The following is a 22,361-nucleotide window of genomic DNA, read 5'->3' as shown; positions in this document are numbered from 1 at the left end:
AAAATCTGATTTCTTCTGTCTGTGTGAACATAGCCTAAGTGATGCTTCCAATACTATCGCAAGTCATGATCACAAAAATAAACGTTGACAAAAAAACATGTCAGCTAGCTAACCTTAGCGACATATCTTCATCAGCAGAATTAATCAGAATTGGCTAAATATCACACATTTTTACGTTACAAGGCATAGAACACACATACATAATCAACAAATTATAGCATAAGTACCGAAGCACTGACTCACTAGGACAAGCAACATTTGAACTTGTCAACTGGACTGAAACTCACACTCACACTTGTCAGCTGGTCTGAAACTCACTAACTCAGCCAATATTGTTGAGCCCTGATTACAACTGAGCAATGCTCAATTTATTTCATTTAGAAGTTAAGAGCACTTGACAAAATAGCACACATTTCTCACCTAAACTCACCTGTACCCACCAACCCCATCTGCGCAGGTGGCTCCATTCTGACACCTGTGCTGGACACATTCATTTATGTTGACCAAGCAGGTCGTCCCGGCCCATCCAGGTGCACAAACACAACTGTAACTGGTGACGTCGTTAAGGACACAATGTCCTCCATTGGCACATGGCTATCAAAATAAAAATCAAGTATTATTCCAGAACAATCCTTCATTTAAATATGTGTGTAAAGGTTATTCTGTTCTTTTGTTTTGGTCCTGGTGTTAAATAAAACATGCTGGTTAATGAAGGAAAGCTAATATATTTTAATTGACAATTATGTTAGTGGTGATTATCAGCACAAGTAAAACAAACCCAAATGATCAAGCTTGTTCAAAGGGAAATACAATTTGCCTTTAGTGATACAGCTCAGTGATGAAGCATGTAAACAGTTTCACATCTTCAGAAGATTACAGCATGCTAAGCACACGCACACACACACACACACACACACACACACACACACACACACACACACACACACACACATACATGTTGTGTTTCCATGTTTTATGGGGACTTTCCATAGACATAATGGTTTTTATACTGTACAAACTTTATATTCTATCCCCTAAACCTAACCCTACCCCTAAACCTAACCCTCACAGAAAGCTTTCTGCATTTTTACCTTTTCAAAAAACATAATTTAGTATGATTTATAAGCTGTTTTCCTCATGGGGACCGACAAAATGTCCCCACAAGGTCAAAAATTTCGGGTTTTACTATCCTTATGGGGACATTTGGTCCCCACAAAGTGATAAATACACACATACACACACACACACACACACACACACACACACACACACACACACACACAGTGTTTTTAAATCACTTTAAAATAAATGGGGGGGGGGGGGGTAATATATTTCTAATGAGTTCATGGTGTTAATGGGCATTAAATCCACATTTTCTAATTTACTTCAACAGTTCTGAATGTTCGAAAGCTGATGTGTAGTTTTTATGTAAAAACTTGTATCCCAGTTTGGGCCAAAACTATCAGTTCCCTTTACAAAAGGCTTCACTACGATGTTGCGCTGCTAAGCGCTACGGGGAACAGCTTTCGCTGTGAGCCGAGCTGAATAATGTGTGGAACACGTCAATGGACATTGACCGGAATTTATAGCCTCGGCTGATGTAATCATTAGATGCACCTGAGGCCAGGCTATAAATGGATACGTCACCAGGTGTCAGTCAGAAACTCTTTTTCAGAGCGATTCTGTTTCTGTGTGTTTCACACACCCTGTCAAAACTTTCTTTCCTCTGTTAGGAGTTAGAATCAGTTAAACAGTGTGCAGTGAACTTTGTTCTTTGTTCTCTTTTCTCTTCTGTTTAGAAAATATTATATATATATATTTCTAAAAAAGAGAGAATGACTGAAAGTCATAGAACGGTGCGTGTTCCCTCTTCTCGCTCTATAGCTGAAGACGACACACATCAGTTTTTGCTGTTTGTTTGGGAGCACGCTGCTCTCACGTTGCAGCAGGGCGGGTGCGAGCACTGTGATTTGCTTTAACAGGCAGAGTGCGTCGTGCTCGCCTCGCTTGCTTCCGGGAGTCAGCACTCTCGAAAAGAAGATCGTTCGTGGGGCTCTTGCATGGTTTTGGCTGAGGAGCAAGAGACGGGTTGATCCCTTTCTCTCACTCTCTCCCCAAACCCAGCTGTTTCTTCACATGATCTCGACGCTTCTCTGATCATGAGGTGGATCGCTATTCTTCCCGCCTCCGAGCTTTCCGACCGCGATAAATAAATGTCTCGATAAAGATAAATCTACGGAGGAATTGCTCGATGTTGTTACTCATGCGGTTGCCAGATTGGTCTGGCCACGCGAAAAAGAGACCCCCAAACGCTCCAAATTAGGGGATAGATTTTATCTTCCAGTCTAAGAAAGGGAACGCCTCATGGGTTCCTTCCCTTCTTTGATAAACCTCCATTAAGAGCTTTTTCGCTCATGGAGAACCCCTAAAAAAAAATATATATATATATGTATTTTCTTCCCGTGTTCACACACCCTCGACGTCATTATATTCGACTGTCGTGGGTGCTGAGGCACGGCGGTATTCAGTGATGCCGCCGGTCGAAGAGACGCTTGCGGGCTATCTCTCGCCGGGCTTGGCATCGTCACTTAAGTAGCCCTCTCTCCCCTCAAAGCCTTGTAGGACAACCTCCACTTTAGTGGGAAGGGCTTATCAAGCAGCAGGTCAGGCTGGTGCTGCTCTGCACACTATGCTGTTTTACAGGCGTACCAGGCTGACCCCCTGGGTGACCTGAGTGTGGATTCTGCGCTTGATGAGCAAGCCGCAGACCCGCCTCGGTCCTGACTGAAGGGAGGCTCAAAAACAAAGCGTGGCGAGTCGTGCTCCTCCTCCCAGGGATTGGGGACAGTCTTGCCGCCCTCGCCAGCCCCGAAGCAAGACCCAAGAGAAAACCCTGATGGTCTTGCACCTAGATTAGGGGGGTAACTCCCCTCAGGACGGGGCGCGTGTTTCACTTCACCCCTCCCGGTACCCCCTCGAAGCCCCCCATTCCCACCACCTCTTGGTGTTTCGGGTTGCAGAGGCTTCCACCAAAATTGGGTGTTTTCGCTGTTCCTGCATCTTATTCAGGACACGAAGCACCCGACAACCCCTCAACAGGAAGTGTTAAAATATAATACCCATCTCAGACATCCTGGCAGCCTGGAAACTCCTGCCGGATATATTCTTTTTGTGGGTCTTATAAGGGCGTCAGGATTTAATTCACTCGCCGTTTTTCCGTGTTCTCACTACCGTAAACCGGATTTCTTTTTTTTGTAAAAACAAAACTCATTCTCCTGGTTAAAGGGGCCACGGTATGTGTTCCCCTTCCAGAGAGAGAGTTAGGTTATTACACTAAATACTTCCCGTTACCCATGGAGGGTGAGGGGTGGCGTCTGGCTTAGATCTTAAAGCTTGAACTACCCGTGGGTGTTCAAGTCCAAGATGATGCCTGTCAAGACGGTCGTGTCTCAAGCCCTACAACTCGTTTGGCTGGTCACCATCGATCTTATGACGCACTTCTATACTTCATTTAGAAGTTCTGCCACAACATGGAAAGTTCCTGAGGTTCACTTCCGGAGGCGAAGTCTTCCAGGGTCAGGTTTTTTCACTCAGCCTAGCCATTTTTACCCGCACATTCACAATGCATGATGTAGCGCTGGCTCCTTGCGACTACGGGGCATCTGCATTCTGAATTATGTAGACGACTGGCTGATCCTAGCGCAGTTCCAGGAACTGGCAGTTCAGCACAGGGACATCGTCTTAGCTCATCTGTTTCTCTGGGGTTGAGGCTCAATGCCAAAAAAAGCGTCCTCTCTCCCACTCAGAACACTGTCTATCGGGGCATCGTATGGAGTTCAATCTCAATGCGGGCACAACTGTCTCCCGCTAGTATTGAGTCCATTTAGATCACCCTGAGCAAAGTCAGGCTAGGTCAAGGTTGCACTGTTATCAGTATCAATGATTTCCAGGTCTCAGGGCCAAGGCGTCCACAGTGATCCCTCTGGACCTTCTGCTCATGAGACCGTTTTTGTTGTGGCCAAAAGCCAGGGGATTCTTCCAAGGGCCAAAACCCCTAGGCTAAATAGGGTTACGCGCCTCAGGCTTCGTTCCCTTTCTATGTGGTTCAGACCCCGGTTTTCTGCCTTGGGTCCCACTCGGTGGTGCGTCTTGTTGTCGCAGGCTGCTAACAACAGACGCCTCCCTGATGGGCGGGGTAGCGGCCTTAAGTGGTCGTCCAGCTTAAGGGGATAGGAGGGTCGTCAGCTCGGTTGTCACAGTCACTGTCTCGGGCTGATGGCTGTATTTCTGGCCCTGAAATACCTCCTCCTGAGGCTGCCATGTCTTGGTGCGGGTGGACAATGCAGCAGTAGCCTCTTACATAAATCATCAAGGAGACCCACGTTCTTGTCAGCTGTATTTCTGACACGTTGGGTTCTCCTTAGGGCCCAGGGCAAGCTCCTGTCACTCAGGTCAGTTATATCCCTGGATGCCCGTATATATGGGAGCAGATTTACGGTCCAGACAGAAAATACCAACGGGGGAGTTAAGAACTCCACCCTAAGGTAGTAGTTGCCCAGAGTTCGCCAGCAAGGGTTTTTGCCTCTTACTGATAGCACCGCGCTGGCCGAACAGGGCTTGGTTCTCGGAGCTAATCTCTTCCCTCGATGGCTCGCCTTTGGCGATGCCAAACAGGAAGGATCTTCTGTCTCAGGCACAGGGCAATATTTCATCCCTGCCCCAAATTGTGGAATCTTTCATGTTTGGCCCCTAAGGGTACCAACTGAGGGACACAGGACTCTCTCCTGAGGTTATCGAGACCTTTTTAAATGCCGGGCTTTTTCCACTTGGAACAAGTTTGGGTGAGATCTTAGGGCAGAAGAGGTCCTCTTCGCCTCTATGAATAACGCAATGTCTCCTCTACTTCTCCCTGAAATCACCCAGCCCCCTTGGGTCTGGACGTTAAGACACATACATGACCTTGTCTTGGCAATGTTCACCAGCAAGGGTCTTGCCTCCTATTAATGGCGCTGCGCTGGCTGAACAGGATATGGTTCTCAGAGTTAATATCTCTCCTCGACGGCTCGCCTTGGGCAATTCCGAACAGGTGGGACCTTCTTTCTCAGGCTCGGGGGACATATTCATCCTTTCATGCTTGGCCCCTGTAGGGTACCAACTGAGGTTCACAGGGCTTTCTCCTGAAGTTATCGAGACCATTTCAAGTGCTAGGGCTCCCTCCCTTGGAACTGATCTGGGTAGATTTTACAGGGCAGAAGAGGACCTCTTCGCCTCTGTTGATAGCGCAATGTCTCCTCTACTTCTCCCCGAGTCACCCAGTCCCCCCCCTCGGGGGTGCTGATCGTGGTGGCGCATACATGGCACAAATGCTCCTGCATGCGTTTCCTTCTAATAAGTTCAAATTACAGAACCAGCTAACTGCCAGTTTGCTTCAGTTCTGGATTTTCTGTGGAAAGAACTGTCAGCGGGCACTTGCCTCGCCACTGCCAGGTTCTATGTGGCTCCCACTTCGGCTTGCCATGCCTTGGTGGGCGGGGTGCCCTCTAAGAGGCATCATAAGAGTCCCCCTTAGGACCTCTTCATAGGGTAAGACCCCCCCTTTTAAAACCTCTAGAGTCAGCGTTTGGTAGACTTCTGACTCTCAAGATGGTTTTTCATATGGCAATTACGTCTCTAAGGAGACTTGGGTACCTACAGGCTCTGTCTCTTTTGCCGGCCTGTTTTGAGTTGCCCCAGGTAGGACCAAGAGCATTCTTTGCACCCTCACCCTGACTACCTGCCCAAGGTGCCTTTCTCGACCCTTGGCCAGTCATTCTCTAAGCCTTCTGCTCCCTGCCGCTTGTAATGCCGGAGCAGCTAAAGACTACTCAGACTTTGTCCAGTCTGTGCCCTTCAGAATTATGTCCACCGCGATTTGCTAGTGGCGTAAAGTCAGGGCAGCAGTTCTTCACTTTGAAGCCGTGACCGGGTTGTCACTTTGGGTGAGGGACCTTACTGCCCGGGCCTACGAGGCTGCGTTCAAGCTTCAGCCAGTAGGTTTTAGGGTGCACTCTTCCAGAGGGCTCTCCTCCTCTAAAGCCTTGGCTAGAGGTCTCCCTCTGCAGCAAGTTTGTGGTGCGGCAGGTTGGTCCTCTCATGCACATTCATTAAACTTTTATAGTTTGGATGTTCTTGCCACTCTTGGCTCTTACGCCCTTGAGTTGACACCGAACAAGTTTGTGGTGCGGCAGGTTGGCACTCTCCGCACACACTAATCACATTTTATGGTTTAGATGCTTTGCTACTCCGGACTCTTATGTCCTTGAGTCGACATCTCAGCCCATGCCTAAACAAGTTTGTGATGCGGCAGGCTGGTCCTCTCCGCTCACATTCATCAGTTTTTATGACAAGTTTGTGTTGCGATAGGGTTCTTTTCGCACACATTCATCGAACTTTATGGGTTAGATGCTTTGCTACTCCGGACTCTTATGTCCTTGAGTCGACATCTCAGCTCATGCCTGAACAGGTTTGTGATGCGGCAGACTGGTCCTCTCCGCACACATTCATCAAAAAATTAATGGTTTAGATGTTTATGCTACTCCGGGCTCTTATGCCCTTGAGTCGACATCTCAAGCTCATGTCTGAGACCTCTCGCGTTTTTGTGAGTACACTGCACAACCGTAGGGGTCCGGACAGCCCCAGCGCGGCGGCGTGGGTATTGCGTTCCTGTAGCGCTTAGCAGCGCAACATCGTAGTGAAGCCTTTTGTAAAGGAACGTCTCGGGTTACATGTGTAACCCTTGTTCCCTGAAAAAGGCGGAACGAGATGTTGCGCTGCTTTGCCGCACTGGGACGTCCCAGGACTGCTCTTCAAAAAGAAGTATCTGACGACACCTGGTGACGTATCCATTTATAGCCTGGCCTCAGGTGCATCTAATGATTACATCAGCCGAGGCTATAAATTCCGGTCAATGTCCATTGACGTGTTCCACGCATTATTCAGCTCGGCTCACAGCGAAAGCTGTTCCCCGTAGCGCTTAGCAGCACAACATCTCGTTCCGCCTTTTTCAGGGAACAAGGGTTACACATGTAACCCGAGACGTTTTACAATGTAAGACTGGCTGAGTTCTCAGGAATTTGTTTGAAAACAGTGATTATTTCAGCAATTTCATTTGTTGTTGCTAGTGGTACATACATAACACACTTCTACTCTAAAAGAGAACTGCAATAGAAGCAATACATCAATACATTCTCAATCTCCACCATCTAGCTCAACCAATCACATGAATTTTTACCCATTTGAACTAAAATGGGAGGGGCTGAACTCCCTCTGACCCACCGGTAGATAGCGAGGGCATGGAGAGTGACACCTATGAAGCAGTTCACCTTGCAGATCTACACAGAATGTCCCAGGAGGGCAAGTGACATTGGGAAGAGCACAGGCATCAATGTCAACCTCACAGTCAACACCAGTGAATCCTGGAAGGGGAGGTGAGAAACACTAACTGATATGAAGAAAAACCTCCATGGTTGATAAGTAAAAAAAAATCTTGTGCAAATCCAGAATTTTAAAGATTAAACAGGACTAAAATGTTCTCACTATTTGTTAATGCTTTTGAGAATGCACTGAATGTATTCTTCATGTCATTGTGCCTCAGTCAATAAGGTCAATCAATGAACACGAAGCAGGTTTAAAAAAAGAAGCAGAGAGAGAGAGAGAGAGAGAGAGAGAGAGAGAGAGAGAGAGTAAATGTAAAAACAAATTGTGTCCTTAAAGAGGCCAGAATGGTTTGTTTTAAGAGCTTTCAGAGAAAAAACATTTCATTACAGATCAAATAGTAAATCATGGCACGAGTAAAGCCAAAGTCATGGGCTTGATTCTCAAGGAAAACATACAAAATACAAACAAAAAAGACAACAAGAACATGCACATACTTTGAAGCTGCATCTGCCAAATGTATACATGTAATGTAAATGTAAAAAAAAAGGAAGTAAAAAGGTAATTGTGGCAGGGCGGAGGGCGGGCCAGGTAGTGATCCTACACACCCGGTCCTGTATTAGGCTAATCAAGCCTCCCGAGAGGGATAAAGGTCGACTGCAGAGGATCGTGCGGGAGAGAGTGTGTGTTTGTGTGTCTGTTTAAGTTTACTATTAAAATAATATTTACACCGTTAAGCCAGTTCTCGCCTCCTCCTTTCCATTGATCCCTTTACAGTAATGTTCTTATGCTTTCTAGGGCACAGTGCAAAAACTCAAGTTCAAGGCTCAGCAGATAGCACACAAACCTCAGCAAATGTGATTTGTATATCATTGTGTTGAGGATTGTTAAAGTTTTCATATATTCATATTTAATAGCTCCATGAAATTAAAGGGCAAAAGTATTTTATTTATAAATCATTCAATGTGGGTAGGTTCAACTTCAATTTAATTGCATAATCTATTCACTTGGCTAAATTATGTACACTCTCTGACAATGGCCTAGCCAAGCTTTATATATTTTTAAAGGACAAAAACAGAGTCATCGACCCTTTTATGAGGAAGTCATTTGAATGATTTTCCCTTTTGTATCTCTTTCTCCGAGTGTAGAGCATGCGTGGGCAGGTTTAGGGAGGGGGCATTTGGGACTCTTCTACTCATCGAGCGGAAGGGAGCAGCTGGCAAAGAAGCACGCTTGTAACCCTGCCAGTTGCCAATCTCTGGGGTGCGCCATCAGGTTGCATCAGTGAATGCAAATCAGGCCTCAGACAGAGTGAGCAGCACCAACAATTACAGGAGAGAACACTATCAATGCATTGGCCTCAAAATGGAAAAGCATTTCATAACACAATATTGACACAATTCTGCAGTACTAATGACTCTGGCAGACTAAGAACGGGGGTGATTTGCTCTGCTGTCAGTCAGACTGGCTGGTGCTGGCACAGTGGGGATTCATGACACAGTCAAAAAGCAGAAAAAAAGCTAGTTCACTTGAGTTAGAGAAAGTTATACCTGAACGGCAGGTGCATTTGTAGTATCCAACAAAGTCAGCACATGTTCCCTGGTGCTGACAGGGACTGGAGTCGCACTCATTTATTTCAGCCTCACAGTAGCGTCCTGCAGGAAGACAGAGGTGTGAATGAAGTGTTAGTTAAGCTTTAATGCTCTGTCTCCCCTGAAGATATTGACTTCACGTTTGACATTTGGGATTTAGAAGCAAATTTGGAAATTTCCCTTTTTTCCCCTATGGCTTTGTGTTTTGTGTATGACACAGAAAAGCATGACTAAAGTGAGTATTACTCTCTGAAACACCCACAAGAAACTAATTTAGCAATATAACATTTAAAAAGCAATTTTTTGAGAAAGTTTGGACAGTTAACGAAGACAGACAATAAGCAAAACGATGCATGACGTGTCCATCAATGTGCAGACGGTGCAACTAATGAGGATTATAATGCCAGAGAGGAACAGGATAAACAGTAAGTGAATTATGTTTCCAGTAAAAATAAAAAAAGAAGAAATGAGAAGTCAATGTGAGATGGAGAAGACTAATCTCTTACAAGAAGAATCATTCTTTTTTTTTCTTCCCTTTTCCCCCCAATTTGGAATGCCCAATTCCCAATGCATTCTAAATCCTCATAGTGGCGGAGGACGAATCTCAGTTACCTCCGTGTCTGAGACCGTCAATCAGTGCATCTTATCACGTGGCTTCATGAGTGGTTTACCGCGGAGACATAGGGCATGTGGAGTCACACCACGTGCCCCACCGAGAGCGAGAACCACATTATAGTTACCACGATGTGGCTCTAACCTCCCTAGCAACCTGGCCAATTTAGTTACATAGGAGACTTGGCTGGAGTCACTCAGCATGCCTTGGATTCGAAATCGTGACTCCAGAGGAAGAAGAATCATTCTTGAAGAATCTTAACCCAACTAATTCCAATACACAGATAAAATGACAAGCTAGAAGTGGCCACTGTCCAAAAATTTATCTTAACCCTAAAAGTATCTTATAATTAATTAATATAACTTAAGAAATATATTCGGAGACTTTTGAAGCCATATGATAGCCTTGTTTGTGGAGCAGACCACAATTTATGTTGTTAATCACCAATGACCTTTCTCTCCGCTGAAGCTTTGAAATCTCATTTGCATCCACCTTCAGATTCAAAAATTATATGCCAAGCTCACATGTATAAAACATCACTGTGGCAGTTCAAATATGTGTATTGAAAAGAACAATTGAGAGAATTGATGAACACAATCAAAATTTTTGATAAGTATTTCTGCACTCTTTAGGCCCATACAATGTAAGTGAATGGGTGTCAAAAGTTTGAAGCTCCAAAATCCAGGGCAAAATAAAAGTAATCCAGACAACTCTTTTGGTTAAATCCATATATTCTAAAGCAATGTGATGTGGTGAGAAACAGATACATATTTAAATCCTTTTATATCAATAAATTCTCCTCCCTGCTCAGTCAATTTCCACTTTACGTTCTCATTCTCCTTCTTCTGTTTTTGGAGATGCAAATCCTTCTTGCATATTGCCCCCTAATGGTCAGGGAGGAGAATTTATGAAAAAAAAAAGACTTAAATATTGATCCGTTTCTCAACTACACCCATCATATCGTGTCTGAACACATGGATTTAATCACTGGTGTCATTTTAATGACATTTATGCTCCCTTTGTCAAAATGTTTGCACATGTTTACTTGCACTGTGAGGACCTACAGAGCTGTATTATTCTTCTACATATCTTATTTTCTGTTCTGCAGAATAAGAAAGTCATACAAATCTGGGATGACATGAGGGTGAGTAACTCATGAGAGAATTTTCATTTTTGGGTGAACTTTCCCTTTAAATGGCTTCTGAAGGCTTGGAATTTAGCACACACATTGTGAGTACTACTTTAATGGCACTTTTAGGGTGTTTTGAGCTTGACAGCTATGGTTGAAATGAAAGTTGAATGGAAAAGGGCTAAGTGAAGATTCTTTAAAATTTCTCCTTTTCTGCTACACAGAAAAAGAAATTAGAATAGCATTATATTGTGCAAAAAAAATAAAAATGAATTACAGAATGTTAATTTTTTTGTTAAATGATTTCTTTAAGAAATTAGGTCTAGTGATAAATGGAAAGTTCTTGAAGAAGGTTTAGGAGGTAGCACATTATGATTTATGCTGAGCCATAATGTTCAGTCTGACCTCTGGGACCTTTAAATATTGGGCCATGGGATTGGATGTTACGCGCCAGTTCGTATGAACAGCAATGATAATCTGCAATTCAATAACTTTATGACGGTCGTTTACCCAACTGCTTAGCAGAAGAATCTTATAATGCAGCTAATCTTTCCCATGCAATCAAATCAATCAAAACTTTTAATGAAAAAAGCAAGACGAGCTGTTGAAAAAGAAGCAAAATCTTATCCAAGCAATATCTGTCTCTCCTACATTTTTCTCCCTGCTGCGAAAGAAGTCACATTTTCTCCTTCAACATGTCATTTGACTTTTCAGGGCAGATCATAATGTAAGCACTTGACATTTCACATTGGCCTTCTGGCAATATCATTCGTGGTTGCGAAATGGGGTAAGGACGGTCGTTTTTAAGTCTCTGGGGTCATTAATCGATGGAGATATCATTAGCATCATCCAGATGTCTAAATAAAACATTGAGGTTTGAGCTGTGACATGTTTTCTCCTAATAGTATTCCAATCCATTATACAGCCTACAGAGAGACATTGTCAGGTGTCCCTTGTCGCTGGCAATTGGGACATTGAAAGATGGATTTCTTCATCTGCAATGCAGTAAAACAGAGCCATTAAGGCGACTGAGAGGTGAAGCATCATTAGAGTAATTGTCGAGAATCCCATTGACAATATGAGTTCTGCTATGAGGTATCACCAGGGGTGTAAGGTAATGAATTACAAATACTCATGTTACTGTAATGAAATACTTTTTCCCTAGAATTGTACTTTAAGTAGTTTAAAAATTGTATACTTTTACTTTAAATTACTTTACATTTTAAGTGCTGTAACTGTACTTTTACTGTCCTGATTTTATTAGTATCTTTCAACATGATTGGCTAGGGAGAGTCTTGTGACTCCCGTCAAATCAAATCACACGTAAAAAACTTGAACGGCAGCTGTAGATCTGACAGCAACTGTTATGGATGTGCAGAATGCCTCAAGCACAGTTTGTAGCTGAACATCACGGCCGCACCTGGAAGGGCTTTTCGCAGGGAAAAAGGCCAATTGCTTGATTGTGTCATATGAGTTTAACTTGCTCAAGCTAGATATCAAGATTAATCCTGCCTCTAATTTGAAGAAAAACATTTCATATTTCTACATTCGAGATTCTGTGTGTCTATAATGTAGCCTGTAATTTATCTATTTATCATTGAGATTATTGGGCTGCTGTGAGAGATTAATGAACTGTTATCAATAGGGCTGGGCAATAAAATGATCTAGATGTTTGTCATAAAAAAGTGAGATGTCCTTGATCAATCTTTTGAGTAGTTATCTATATTTAGCCTATGTTCTACATCTAGAACAGGGTTGTACATTACATCAATCACGATAGCATGAGCACCACTGGTTGGTTGATCTAGATTAAATAGAAAAGATTGACTTTTTATTTCCTGATCTGTAGCTGCACGCTGTTTGATTGACAGGCAGCTAATATTTGAGCGCTAATGCGGTTACACGCCTGAATGGTAAAATACACTTTATAATTACGCCAATGCATGTCTGGATGAGGATTTAATGTAAACGCAGTCGTTTATGTTTAAAGTGAATTTGCATCAAAATTTTGGACGAAGTGTATACGTAACCGAATTGAGCACTGTCTAGTAGGCTATGTTATAAAAAGGCTATTAATCAAACAACAATAACAAGGAAACTAGGAAAACACTAATTACTTTTGGCTGAAAAATGTTAGTAGTAGAATAAAACCGTGATATTTATAATAATATTAAATAAAAATATATATTGTTCGTTTTTTAATAATACTGACCCCTGATGTAGAGTGTTTTAATTGGTATAATAAATTATCAGAAAAGTAGAGATGATAAAATAATTTATAATTATGGTTAGCCTTTATAAAGATAAAAAAGTATCAACATTTGCAGAGCAATATTTCAGCAGAACATTCCACAAGTCAAAAACTTCAGAAAATTGTGCATCATGCATGAATGAGAACACAAATATTTATTGGCTTAAAAGATACAAGAACTAAATCAATTTGGAACATTGTGTCTCAAAAGGAGGACAATGTGGCCCCCATGTGCTACTTAAAGAAATAATTCACACAAAAATGAAGATTTTCTAATAATTTACATCTGTCTTTGACGTTCTTTCTTCAGAACACAAATTAAGATTTTTAGAAGAATATTTTATCTCTGTAGGTCCATTCAATGCAAGTGAAGGGGTGCAAAAATGTTGACGCTCCAAAAAACACATAAAAGCAGCATAAAAGTAATACAACTTCAGTGGTTTAATCCATGACTTTAGAATTTATATGACAGGTGTGTGAGAAACAGATCAATATTTAAATCAATTTTTGCTAGAAATTATTCTCTCTGCCCAGAAGGTGGCGATATGCAAGAAGAATGTGAATCACCAAAAACATAAGAAGAAAGTGAAAGTTAAAGTGGAGATTGACTGAGCAAGGAGGAGAATTAGTATAAGAGGAATTAAATATTGATCTGTTTCTCACCACGTCTATCATATCGCTTCTGAAGACATGGATTAAACCACTGGAGGCACATGGATTAGACTACATTTATGCTGATTTATGTGATTTGTGGAGCTTCAATAATTTAGCACCAATTCACTTTCATTGCATGGACCAAAAGAGCTGAATATTATTCTAAAAATCTTAATTTGATCTTTCAGAAGAAAGAAAGTCATACACATCCAGGATGGCATGAAGGTGAATAAATGATGAGAGAAATTTCATTTTTGGGTGAATTATTCCTTTTTAAGAGTGATGTAGCACCTGTACCAAACCACATTTCCCATGCCTGCTCTACCTCCTCTATTCTGCAGGACATGACGTGCCTGCTAATTTAGAATTGTTTTGCATTCCTTGCATTGTTTGAACATCTTTTATGCACAACAATAACGCTCTGTCGGCATTAAGGAAATTTAGACCCTACACATAAACTGATTTTAATGTAATTGTTTCATATATTACGATTTAAAATGGTGATCAGTATATTGAAAATAACTTTTTAATCTTTCAATTTCTGTTATAATTTATGCAAAGTGTCAAATACTATATATATAATTTATTCTATTTATATATTTTTTGCATTTTCATTTTCTTATGCATGAGCATCAAACCATGATGTACAATGGGATGCAAAAGTCTGAGACCACAATAAAAATCTGGGATTAAAAATATAAATTAAACCTGCTTGCAAGCAAAGTTATATAACATTAAAAACTGTAAACAAAGGAACATTATGAAGGTGAATGAAAAAAATATATTTTCTTAAAAAATATTATTATTAAAGAATAAGATTCTGTACTAATTCTAGGTCACTAATCAAATAAGCAAACTTTTATCATTTATCATGTTACAGTAACTTGCTTTCATTTCAGTACACTAGATGCTCTTTGGATCATTCTCAAATCATCCTGGGATAACATCAGGTTTTGCACAAACTTGTGAAGTCCATGCTAGCTTGATTGCGTGCTCTCATTAAAGCGAAACTGAAAAAAACATGGCTGATAATATAATTTCTAATAAAAAAAAAAACATTGCAATAAATTTATAAAATGCAAAATAGAAGCATTTTCACTAGTGCTATCAGATTTTTACTAAGGCCAATACTAAGGAAAGCCCATAAACCGTTCCTTGTTTGTTTATTTGTTTCAGTTTTGTTTAGGCAAACAGTTCCTCCTGTGCTCATGTGTTTGTGGCCAAGTTAATGAAAGATCTTGTTTCTCCAGTTAGATTTACTGTTTAAGTCTCCTCTAACCTCTATTTGCCCTTCATTTAGCAGGCATGATGAAACAAATTATAGAATAATCCAGTTAGGAGGGCAATGTGCAAAGATGAGTTACGGTAAAGAGATGCCTCAGGGAAATGGGACTCATCTCAATGTAATACACACTCTCAGTCGCATTAGAGTGAATGACAAAGACAATGGACATGTAACGTGTGGTAGGTTTGTGTCATTCAACTGTCTCACATCATGGGCCAGACAGAAGGCACTTTACATTAATAGAGAACAAAATAGGACCTGAAGCTCTTAAAAAAAAAGGATGATTTTTTTTTTTTTTTTCAAAAGAAATGGTCAGGGAAATGTAAGTGAAATTTTTTTTGGATTGTCCACCTAAACTGTGAATTTGTAATTTTGTAATCAATTAACATTCAATATTACATTTAAATTACTGAAAAAAATCTATACAATTAACCAGAATAAACTAAAATATTATATGCCAGAATGGATAAATGTTTGCAAATTTAGTCTAAATGATATTAATTACTCAGTAGGGGCCGTCTAGTTTGGGGCCAAATGTTGATTTGTAGTTAGTTGTTATTATAGACATTTGATTTATTTATTGATTTTTGATCATATATATTAGATTATTTAGATGTTAGATAATAGTTTATTAAACATATCTAATAGTTCTCACAAAAAAAAGGCATTTGTTCCTCTGATGCTTTAAAAAAAAGAAAAGTTCAGGGGCACCAATGTGTTTCGTATTCATGAAAAGTGCCAGAAACACTTTATATGCTATTCTGAATATTCAGCAGATATAGCCAATATAAATTTAAACTTTGTGTGAAAATGTGACATTGACTCCTCTCTCAATCCAACTGTAGAAAAACAGTCTGCAGTCGAGCTTGTCTTTAAAAAGCATCTAACTTGAACTACATAAATCAGGATAACACAGTGAGGAGTTTGTTGATATAGTTTTCTTTTAACCTGTGTATCCAGGGAGACAGGTGCACGTATAGTGCGGGGGTGCACTGGGCTGACTCATACTGATGCATGTAGCTCCGTTTATGCATCTGTTTGGATAAGCTAAGCATGCATTATCCACATACTGACAAAATTCCCCCATCCATCCGGGTGCACAGAGACACTAAAGGGAAAAAAAAGATATAATTATTAACACTAATTATTAGAAATTCAATCAGGCAGCATAACATCTACAATGATAATTTAAACACCTTGGTAGCCTGCTTTGTGGATATTAAAGTATGGATGTCAAGTTTTAAACAAGTCTAAAATGGAGATTGTAGTATTTGCTTCTTCTAACATCAAGAGTAATGCCAATTTAAATTTTGATGTCCTAACACCCTATGTTAAGCCCTACGTAAAAAAAATCTGGGAGTTCTTTTGGACAGTGCTCTAAAACTTGATAGACAAGTTAACCAGGTTGTTAAAGCTAGTTTTCATCAATTGCAAGCCTTGGCAAAAATGAAATCTTTTCTCTCGTTTGAAAATTTTAAAGGGTGATTCATGCTTTCATTTCCACTAGGCTCGATTATTGCAACTCTCTATACCTGGGAATTAGCCATTCTTCTTTAGGTCGCCTTCAGGGGCGCCTTCAGGGGCTCGAAAGCGGGAACATATTACCTCTATTTTACGGTCTCTGCATTGGTTACCTGTTCACTATAGAATTGATTTTAAAGTGCTCATATTGGTTTTTAAATCTAGAAATGGTTTAACACCCTCATATCTCTCTGACCTGTTGATAGATCACCACCCAGTGAGAGCTCTCAGGTCTGCCGATCAAAGCCTTTTGGTGGTTCCAAAATCAAAGTTAAAGTCTAGGGGCGATCGGCATTTGCAGTAGCAGCTCCCAAACTTTGGAACAGCCTACCAAGTCAAATTAGAACTGCCCCCACACTGCCTATTTTTAAATCTAAACTAAAAATCTTTTTATTTGATTTGGCCTACAATTTATGACGTGATGCTGTTCACTGTATTTGCTCTGTTCTTGTATTATGTGTGACTTTGTGCTGATGGTATTTTATGTTTTATTGTACAGCACATTGGTCAACGGTAGTTGTTTTTAATAGTGCTCTATAAATAATAAATTGATTGACTGATTGATTGAAATTGATAAATGTAAAAAAAAAAGAGAGAGTACTACAATAAAACACTTGTTTATGTTTATGCAGTCGGCTACAAAGTAAGAAAATCGTAACTAAGTCATTTTGAGAATAAATATGAACTAAATATAGAATTAGTTTTAAATTTATAAAGAATCATCTCTGTTACGTACATAACCTTGGTACCCTGAGGGGAACGAGATGCTGCATATGACCTAAGGGTGTAATGGTTCAAATTTCTCAAGTTTTAGGTTTACGGTTTGGGTACATTTCAGTATTTGTCATGTTCATGAAAAAAAAAAAGATTACTACCAAATCCAAAGTAAAAATATTCTATTTGGTAACAGATACTTCAAGATGTTTGCCCTCACTACAAATTACATGGTTTTACAACAGTAACCATAGTTTAAACATTATATTTGTAGTAAAATCATAGTAACCACAAAATTAACATGTTACTGTCATTATTACACTACATGAATCAACAAAGTGTATGTCAAACTGAACTCAACATTTATTCAACATTCAGAATCTGTACAACAGTATAGAAGAAATAAACTTGCTATTAAAATGAAAATGAGAATGGATGTCGTCAGGGACAGGTTTATAATTTCCAAGCAACCTTCCAACTTGGGGCCCATTTTTGTAAATTTTGCTTAAAGAATTACATACAATTTATTTTAAATCATATTTTTTATTTATCCTATCATCCAAGAACATTCAAAATATTTAATGAAATAAAATTCTAGTTCAAGATAATTAATGCATGTTTTCCACTTTTTTTGACAATACAGTGATAAAAAAGCTATATTTCCTACGTATATTTTTTCAAAAATTACAAACCGAGCCCAAAGTCCTACTTGCAAGACTGACCTGAACCCTTTAATGTGACCTGCTATAAGAGAGCTGATAACAGTGTATTCGCGCGTGCACCCAGAACATCATGTCACCCCTCAAGCTCAGAGTCCCCCCCCCAGTTTTGTATATGGTTTTTGACCATCGCAGTTGTTATTGAATTGAATTGAAATGCATAAATAAAAAGTTCCCAGACAGGAGACTGAAATGATGCAGGTGATTCTCTATTGCAGCTTGTTTTCTCTGCTTGCCATTTTGCCAACTAACATGTGCAGAACTGTGACGTCATCAACTGATTTAACATACTAACAGTTAATAGGACAGCTTCTCTTTGTAGAAAGTTGACCCATGCGAATTAAAGACGGAGTTTGTATATCTACAGAGACGTACAACAGCAATGTCTATTTGGCGCTTAATTTTCTTTGCCAAATTGTATGATCCAGAGGCGATATTAAACTACAGCTACTAGCCGTGGTTGGTGAACCATTTTTTTACCATTACACCACTAGTATGATTACTATGGGACAACGTCTGAGTATCACGTGGTCTGAAGCCCTTATATTGCCAATTTATTGGCTGACGGTGCATAAGCGACGTCCCATAGGTAGCTATGTCACGGGCTCCATAAAGGCGGTTGCTTTTATGCCATTGAGTCAGATTTTCTGCAAAAGGCTCGAGCCTATGTAGCTGCTGGAGAGTATGGCCAGGTACGCACCTTCTCGTTCGCCTCAGGGAAATAAGGTTACGTAAGCAAAGGAGACGATTCCTTTCTGAGAACTCGAACTGTGTATGACCGCCATGTGAACTGTAATGAATACATTCACGCCATGTGAAAAGTAGCAGTTAAATCCCATTAAGGAACACGGACAAGATGAAAAGGTCTTTATGCAAGACAAGACAAGAGAATGTCTACCGACCGAGACTCCATTGATATGCACATGTTCAGCCACTATAGCTGCAACATGGACTTCATAGACCCTGGCCCCGAAACGCTCCTGTGTACTGACAGGGCAGTGAACTGGATTTTCACTTTGGGCCACACCCATAACTTCCACAAGTCTGGAGGTGGGTGCCAAATGCTGCCCCGCACCTGAGACATGTTGCTCTGACTGGAATCTCCTAAGGTGTCTTTCTAGGAAAGAAACCATATTGCTAATACGGTGCCACAAACAGAAGCCGAACCCAATCCTCCCGAACCCTCTGTAGTGGATGTACGTAAAGGCGTATTATTAGCAATAATTTGTCACCAATTTGTAAATGAATAGCAGCAGTGTGGTCTGTTTTCTGGACTGTATAAACGTTTTAAAGGCTGACACTAATTAGAAACCAAACAAACAGATTCCTCCAAACAGCACACTTGCTATGGACTCAGCTAACAAATAAGATCTTATAATAGCTGATGTTTGCATACATCACAGAAAATTCATCAGAGAGTATATTTCAGAATTCCAATGCGCAACAGTTGCCAAGCAGTTTTTAAAGTTTCATTTCAGTACATTTATTTTAGGAAAGCCTTATATGTCAGCCTAAAATTCTTGAAGAACACATTTTGACTTACTAGAAAGTTATCAGCTCGCAGTAACATAAAATCTAGGACTTTTACTCCAGTTCACCAGCAAGGATATTTTGAGCAACATTTTAAAGCCTGTCTGGTAAAGTTGCAAAATGTTTTCTGAGAACAATGTATTTTAGGTGTCATTTTGTTTAGAAAAAAGTTTGCATCTTTCTTATTAACAATTGGGATAAATCATATGTAATCCACTTTATGACATTACTTCAGGCACTTTACATATTGTTTTATTAACTGTTACGGTACTTCAAAACAGGATGTAAGAAAGACATTTACGTTTAAAGGTAGTTGACATGGCATACTTTAGAAGGTCGATGTACTCTGCAATGTGGCATGCTATTCATTCAGCATTATGTTCATTCTTTAATCATGCATGCAGTTTTTATGACCTTGTATTAATTGAGAGGGTATATGAAATAGGTGATTCAAATTGGTGAAAAGCTAAAATGAAATGGCAACAAGTTAGAGGACCAAAGATATACACTTCCTTTATCCATTTAAATACTTTTTAACCTAAAATCTTGATTTTGACAAAAACTATCAATTGACATGTTATGAAATAACCACCCTCATACATGCAAACAACATTTTTGCATGTAGGATTTGCACACCAATGGCAGATGTACCCCAAGTAAATAACCATTTATGAAAGTTTAATAAATAGAACTTAAAGGAAATCAATGCATGTGAAGCTCATGTTCTAGAGCACTTTATAACAAAAACAGATGCAACTGCATCAACCGACTGTGTATAACTGTGCCACATCACTCAAATGGCAGATCTATTGATGGTAGTCAAAGAAAAATGATATTGAAATGGAAGAGGGTGGCTGAAACCTTCAGACATGAGCATAAATCACAGCTGCTATTGTGTGACTGCGAGACTGAGAACTCTCATAAATGAATAGATGAGTATTGGCCGTCAGGGTTGGGAGGCATTTTGGTGGGATGTTTATACATTTTCACATCATGACTACATTTGGAGAGGTACCAAGAGGTCAAACTGTGTGTCAATTATACAGTTATCTGAGCCAAAGTTGGGAGTAGAAAATTTAAAATTATTTGTTGCATAATGTTAAAAGTTGGTCATTTGAGTTTGAAGGAAATCTGTTTGGAATGGTGACTGAGTCAAACATTCTGCCTGATCTCTCCTTTTTATGTAACACATAGGGTTTTGGAACAACATGAGGGTGGGTATTATTTTACCTTTACCTATCTGTTTTCATTTCAGTTTACTAAAAACACTCACAAAATACAGTATGTCCCTACTCCCTAAACATTTCCAATTCCTGTAACACCGCAGCAACTACATCTCTTCTAATCAACATAAAAAGCTCTCTCGTTTAGCTTTTCTGTAATGATGTAATATAACAAATGTAAATAATCTGACATCCCTCATATTTATTTTCCATATCATTTAGTGCACAAATCACCATTAGTATAACACAAATTAAGTTACTTACATTATATCCTCCAACTAGGTTGAGACACAATCCCTCATTCAGGCAGTTAATACTGAACAGCTTGCAGAAGTCAATTACTTCTTCACAGTTCTTTCCAGAAAAACCTTGCTGGCATCTACAAGGATATGACATTAGCATTAGCCTTCACCCACAAAAATAGACTTATAAGAGAGAAGGGGCTCATAGTTACAGTTTAAGGAAAATTCCAGGTTCAGTAAGTTGTTTCATTCATTTTGACATTTGTATCTCAACGCTTTTATCAGAAGCTTTAAACAATTAGTTAAAATAACATGTTAAAAACAAGTTCTTCTTCATCTTGACTTGTTTGGGACACATTTCTTTGTCACTGTCGAAAGTAAATAACGTAAAGCAGTCCTGGCAATGATAGACGCTCAAATATATCGAACGTATCAGTATAGCAAAATCTCCATACCAGTTGACACTATTCTCCTATTTCCTTGTCCTTTGTCATATCTTTCCTTTGATTTTCCTTCCTGTGTGTTGTTCTAGATTATTTTCTTTCTCCTGTTATTGTTTATTAAACTGCACTTGAGTTCTCACACCATCATCGTCTTAGTCTTTTTCTGTTCCTGTCTTCAGCCTGCATCAACGTTACATCCTTTCTGCTGTGATAAGACCTCAGTGATATTATTCTGCCACACAAAGGCAAGATCACTCAATTATTAACCCAGACTCCCAGGTGACCAACCACAATTGCTTTAATCTGCCCTTCTCTTTACACACAAACACACACATTTTTTTTTATTATCGTCTAGTCATTTTCCTAAATTTTTAATTCCTTTTTTCCCTTACAATCTCCCCCCCCATAAGGACAAGCCAACAGTAAGAACTCATAAAGCATCAGAAACTAAGCTTGAATTCCTCATTATCAGCAGGAAGTTATGTAAATGCTGTCATAGGGCACATATGGAACGTTGGGAACTGGAAATTTAATGAACATTTCACTGTCAATAGTGTGAAGCGCTATATAACCATAGAAATACACACAAACACAAAAACATCATATTAAATGTCTCAAAATGTCACTTGTCAGAGAGCATTATATTAATATGGGCCCAAAAGCATATTTCTCCATTGATGGCTATTTAAATGTTGCAAGCAACATATAAATCACAAATATTTATTTACATCTTCTTTGAGGGCTCTTAAAAGCTTGATGTAGACTTAAAGGGAGTTCACCCAAAAATGAAAATTCTCTCATGATTTATTCACCCTCCTGGCATTCCAGATGTGTATGACTTTCTTCTGTAAAACAGAAATTAAGATTATTAGAAAAATATTTCAGCTATGCAGGTCCATAGAATGAGCTCAAAAATCCACATAAAGGGAGCATAAACGTAATCCATACTCCAGTGGTTAAATCCATGTGTTCTGACATGATATGATATGTGTAGGTGAAAAATAGATCAATATTTAAGTAATTGTTTGTCAT

At 39.8% G+C, this 22,361-nt stretch overlaps 1 protein-coding gene across 1 annotated transcript in view; it reads right to left on the bottom strand.

The window, feature by feature from the left end:
• The window catches only part of eys (eyes shut homolog), a 313,033-nt gene that overhangs the window by 263,734 nt on the left and 26,938 nt on the right, over nt 1-22,361 (bottom strand). Inside the window, exons 5-9 of the mRNA XM_052089876.1 lie at nt 20,909-21,023; nt 15,886-16,045; nt 8,964-9,068; nt 7,315-7,454; nt 431-594 (exon numbers count right to left, since the gene is read on the bottom strand). Of these exons, the coding sequence (XP_051945836.1) occupies nt 431-594; nt 7,315-7,454; nt 8,964-9,068; nt 15,886-16,045; nt 20,909-21,023 (684 nt within the window). The remainder of the gene's footprint in view (nt 1-430; nt 595-7,314; nt 7,455-8,963; nt 9,069-15,885; nt 16,046-20,908; nt 21,024-22,361) is intronic.

The sequence above is a fragment of the Xyrauchen texanus genome, chromosome 24 (assembly GCF_025860055.1).
Source record: "Xyrauchen texanus isolate HMW12.3.18 chromosome 24, RBS_HiC_50CHRs, whole genome shotgun sequence".
Lineage (NCBI taxonomy): Eukaryota > Metazoa > Chordata > Actinopteri > Cypriniformes > Catostomidae > Xyrauchen > Xyrauchen texanus.
This window is presented reverse-complemented; position numbering and strand designations above follow the sequence as displayed.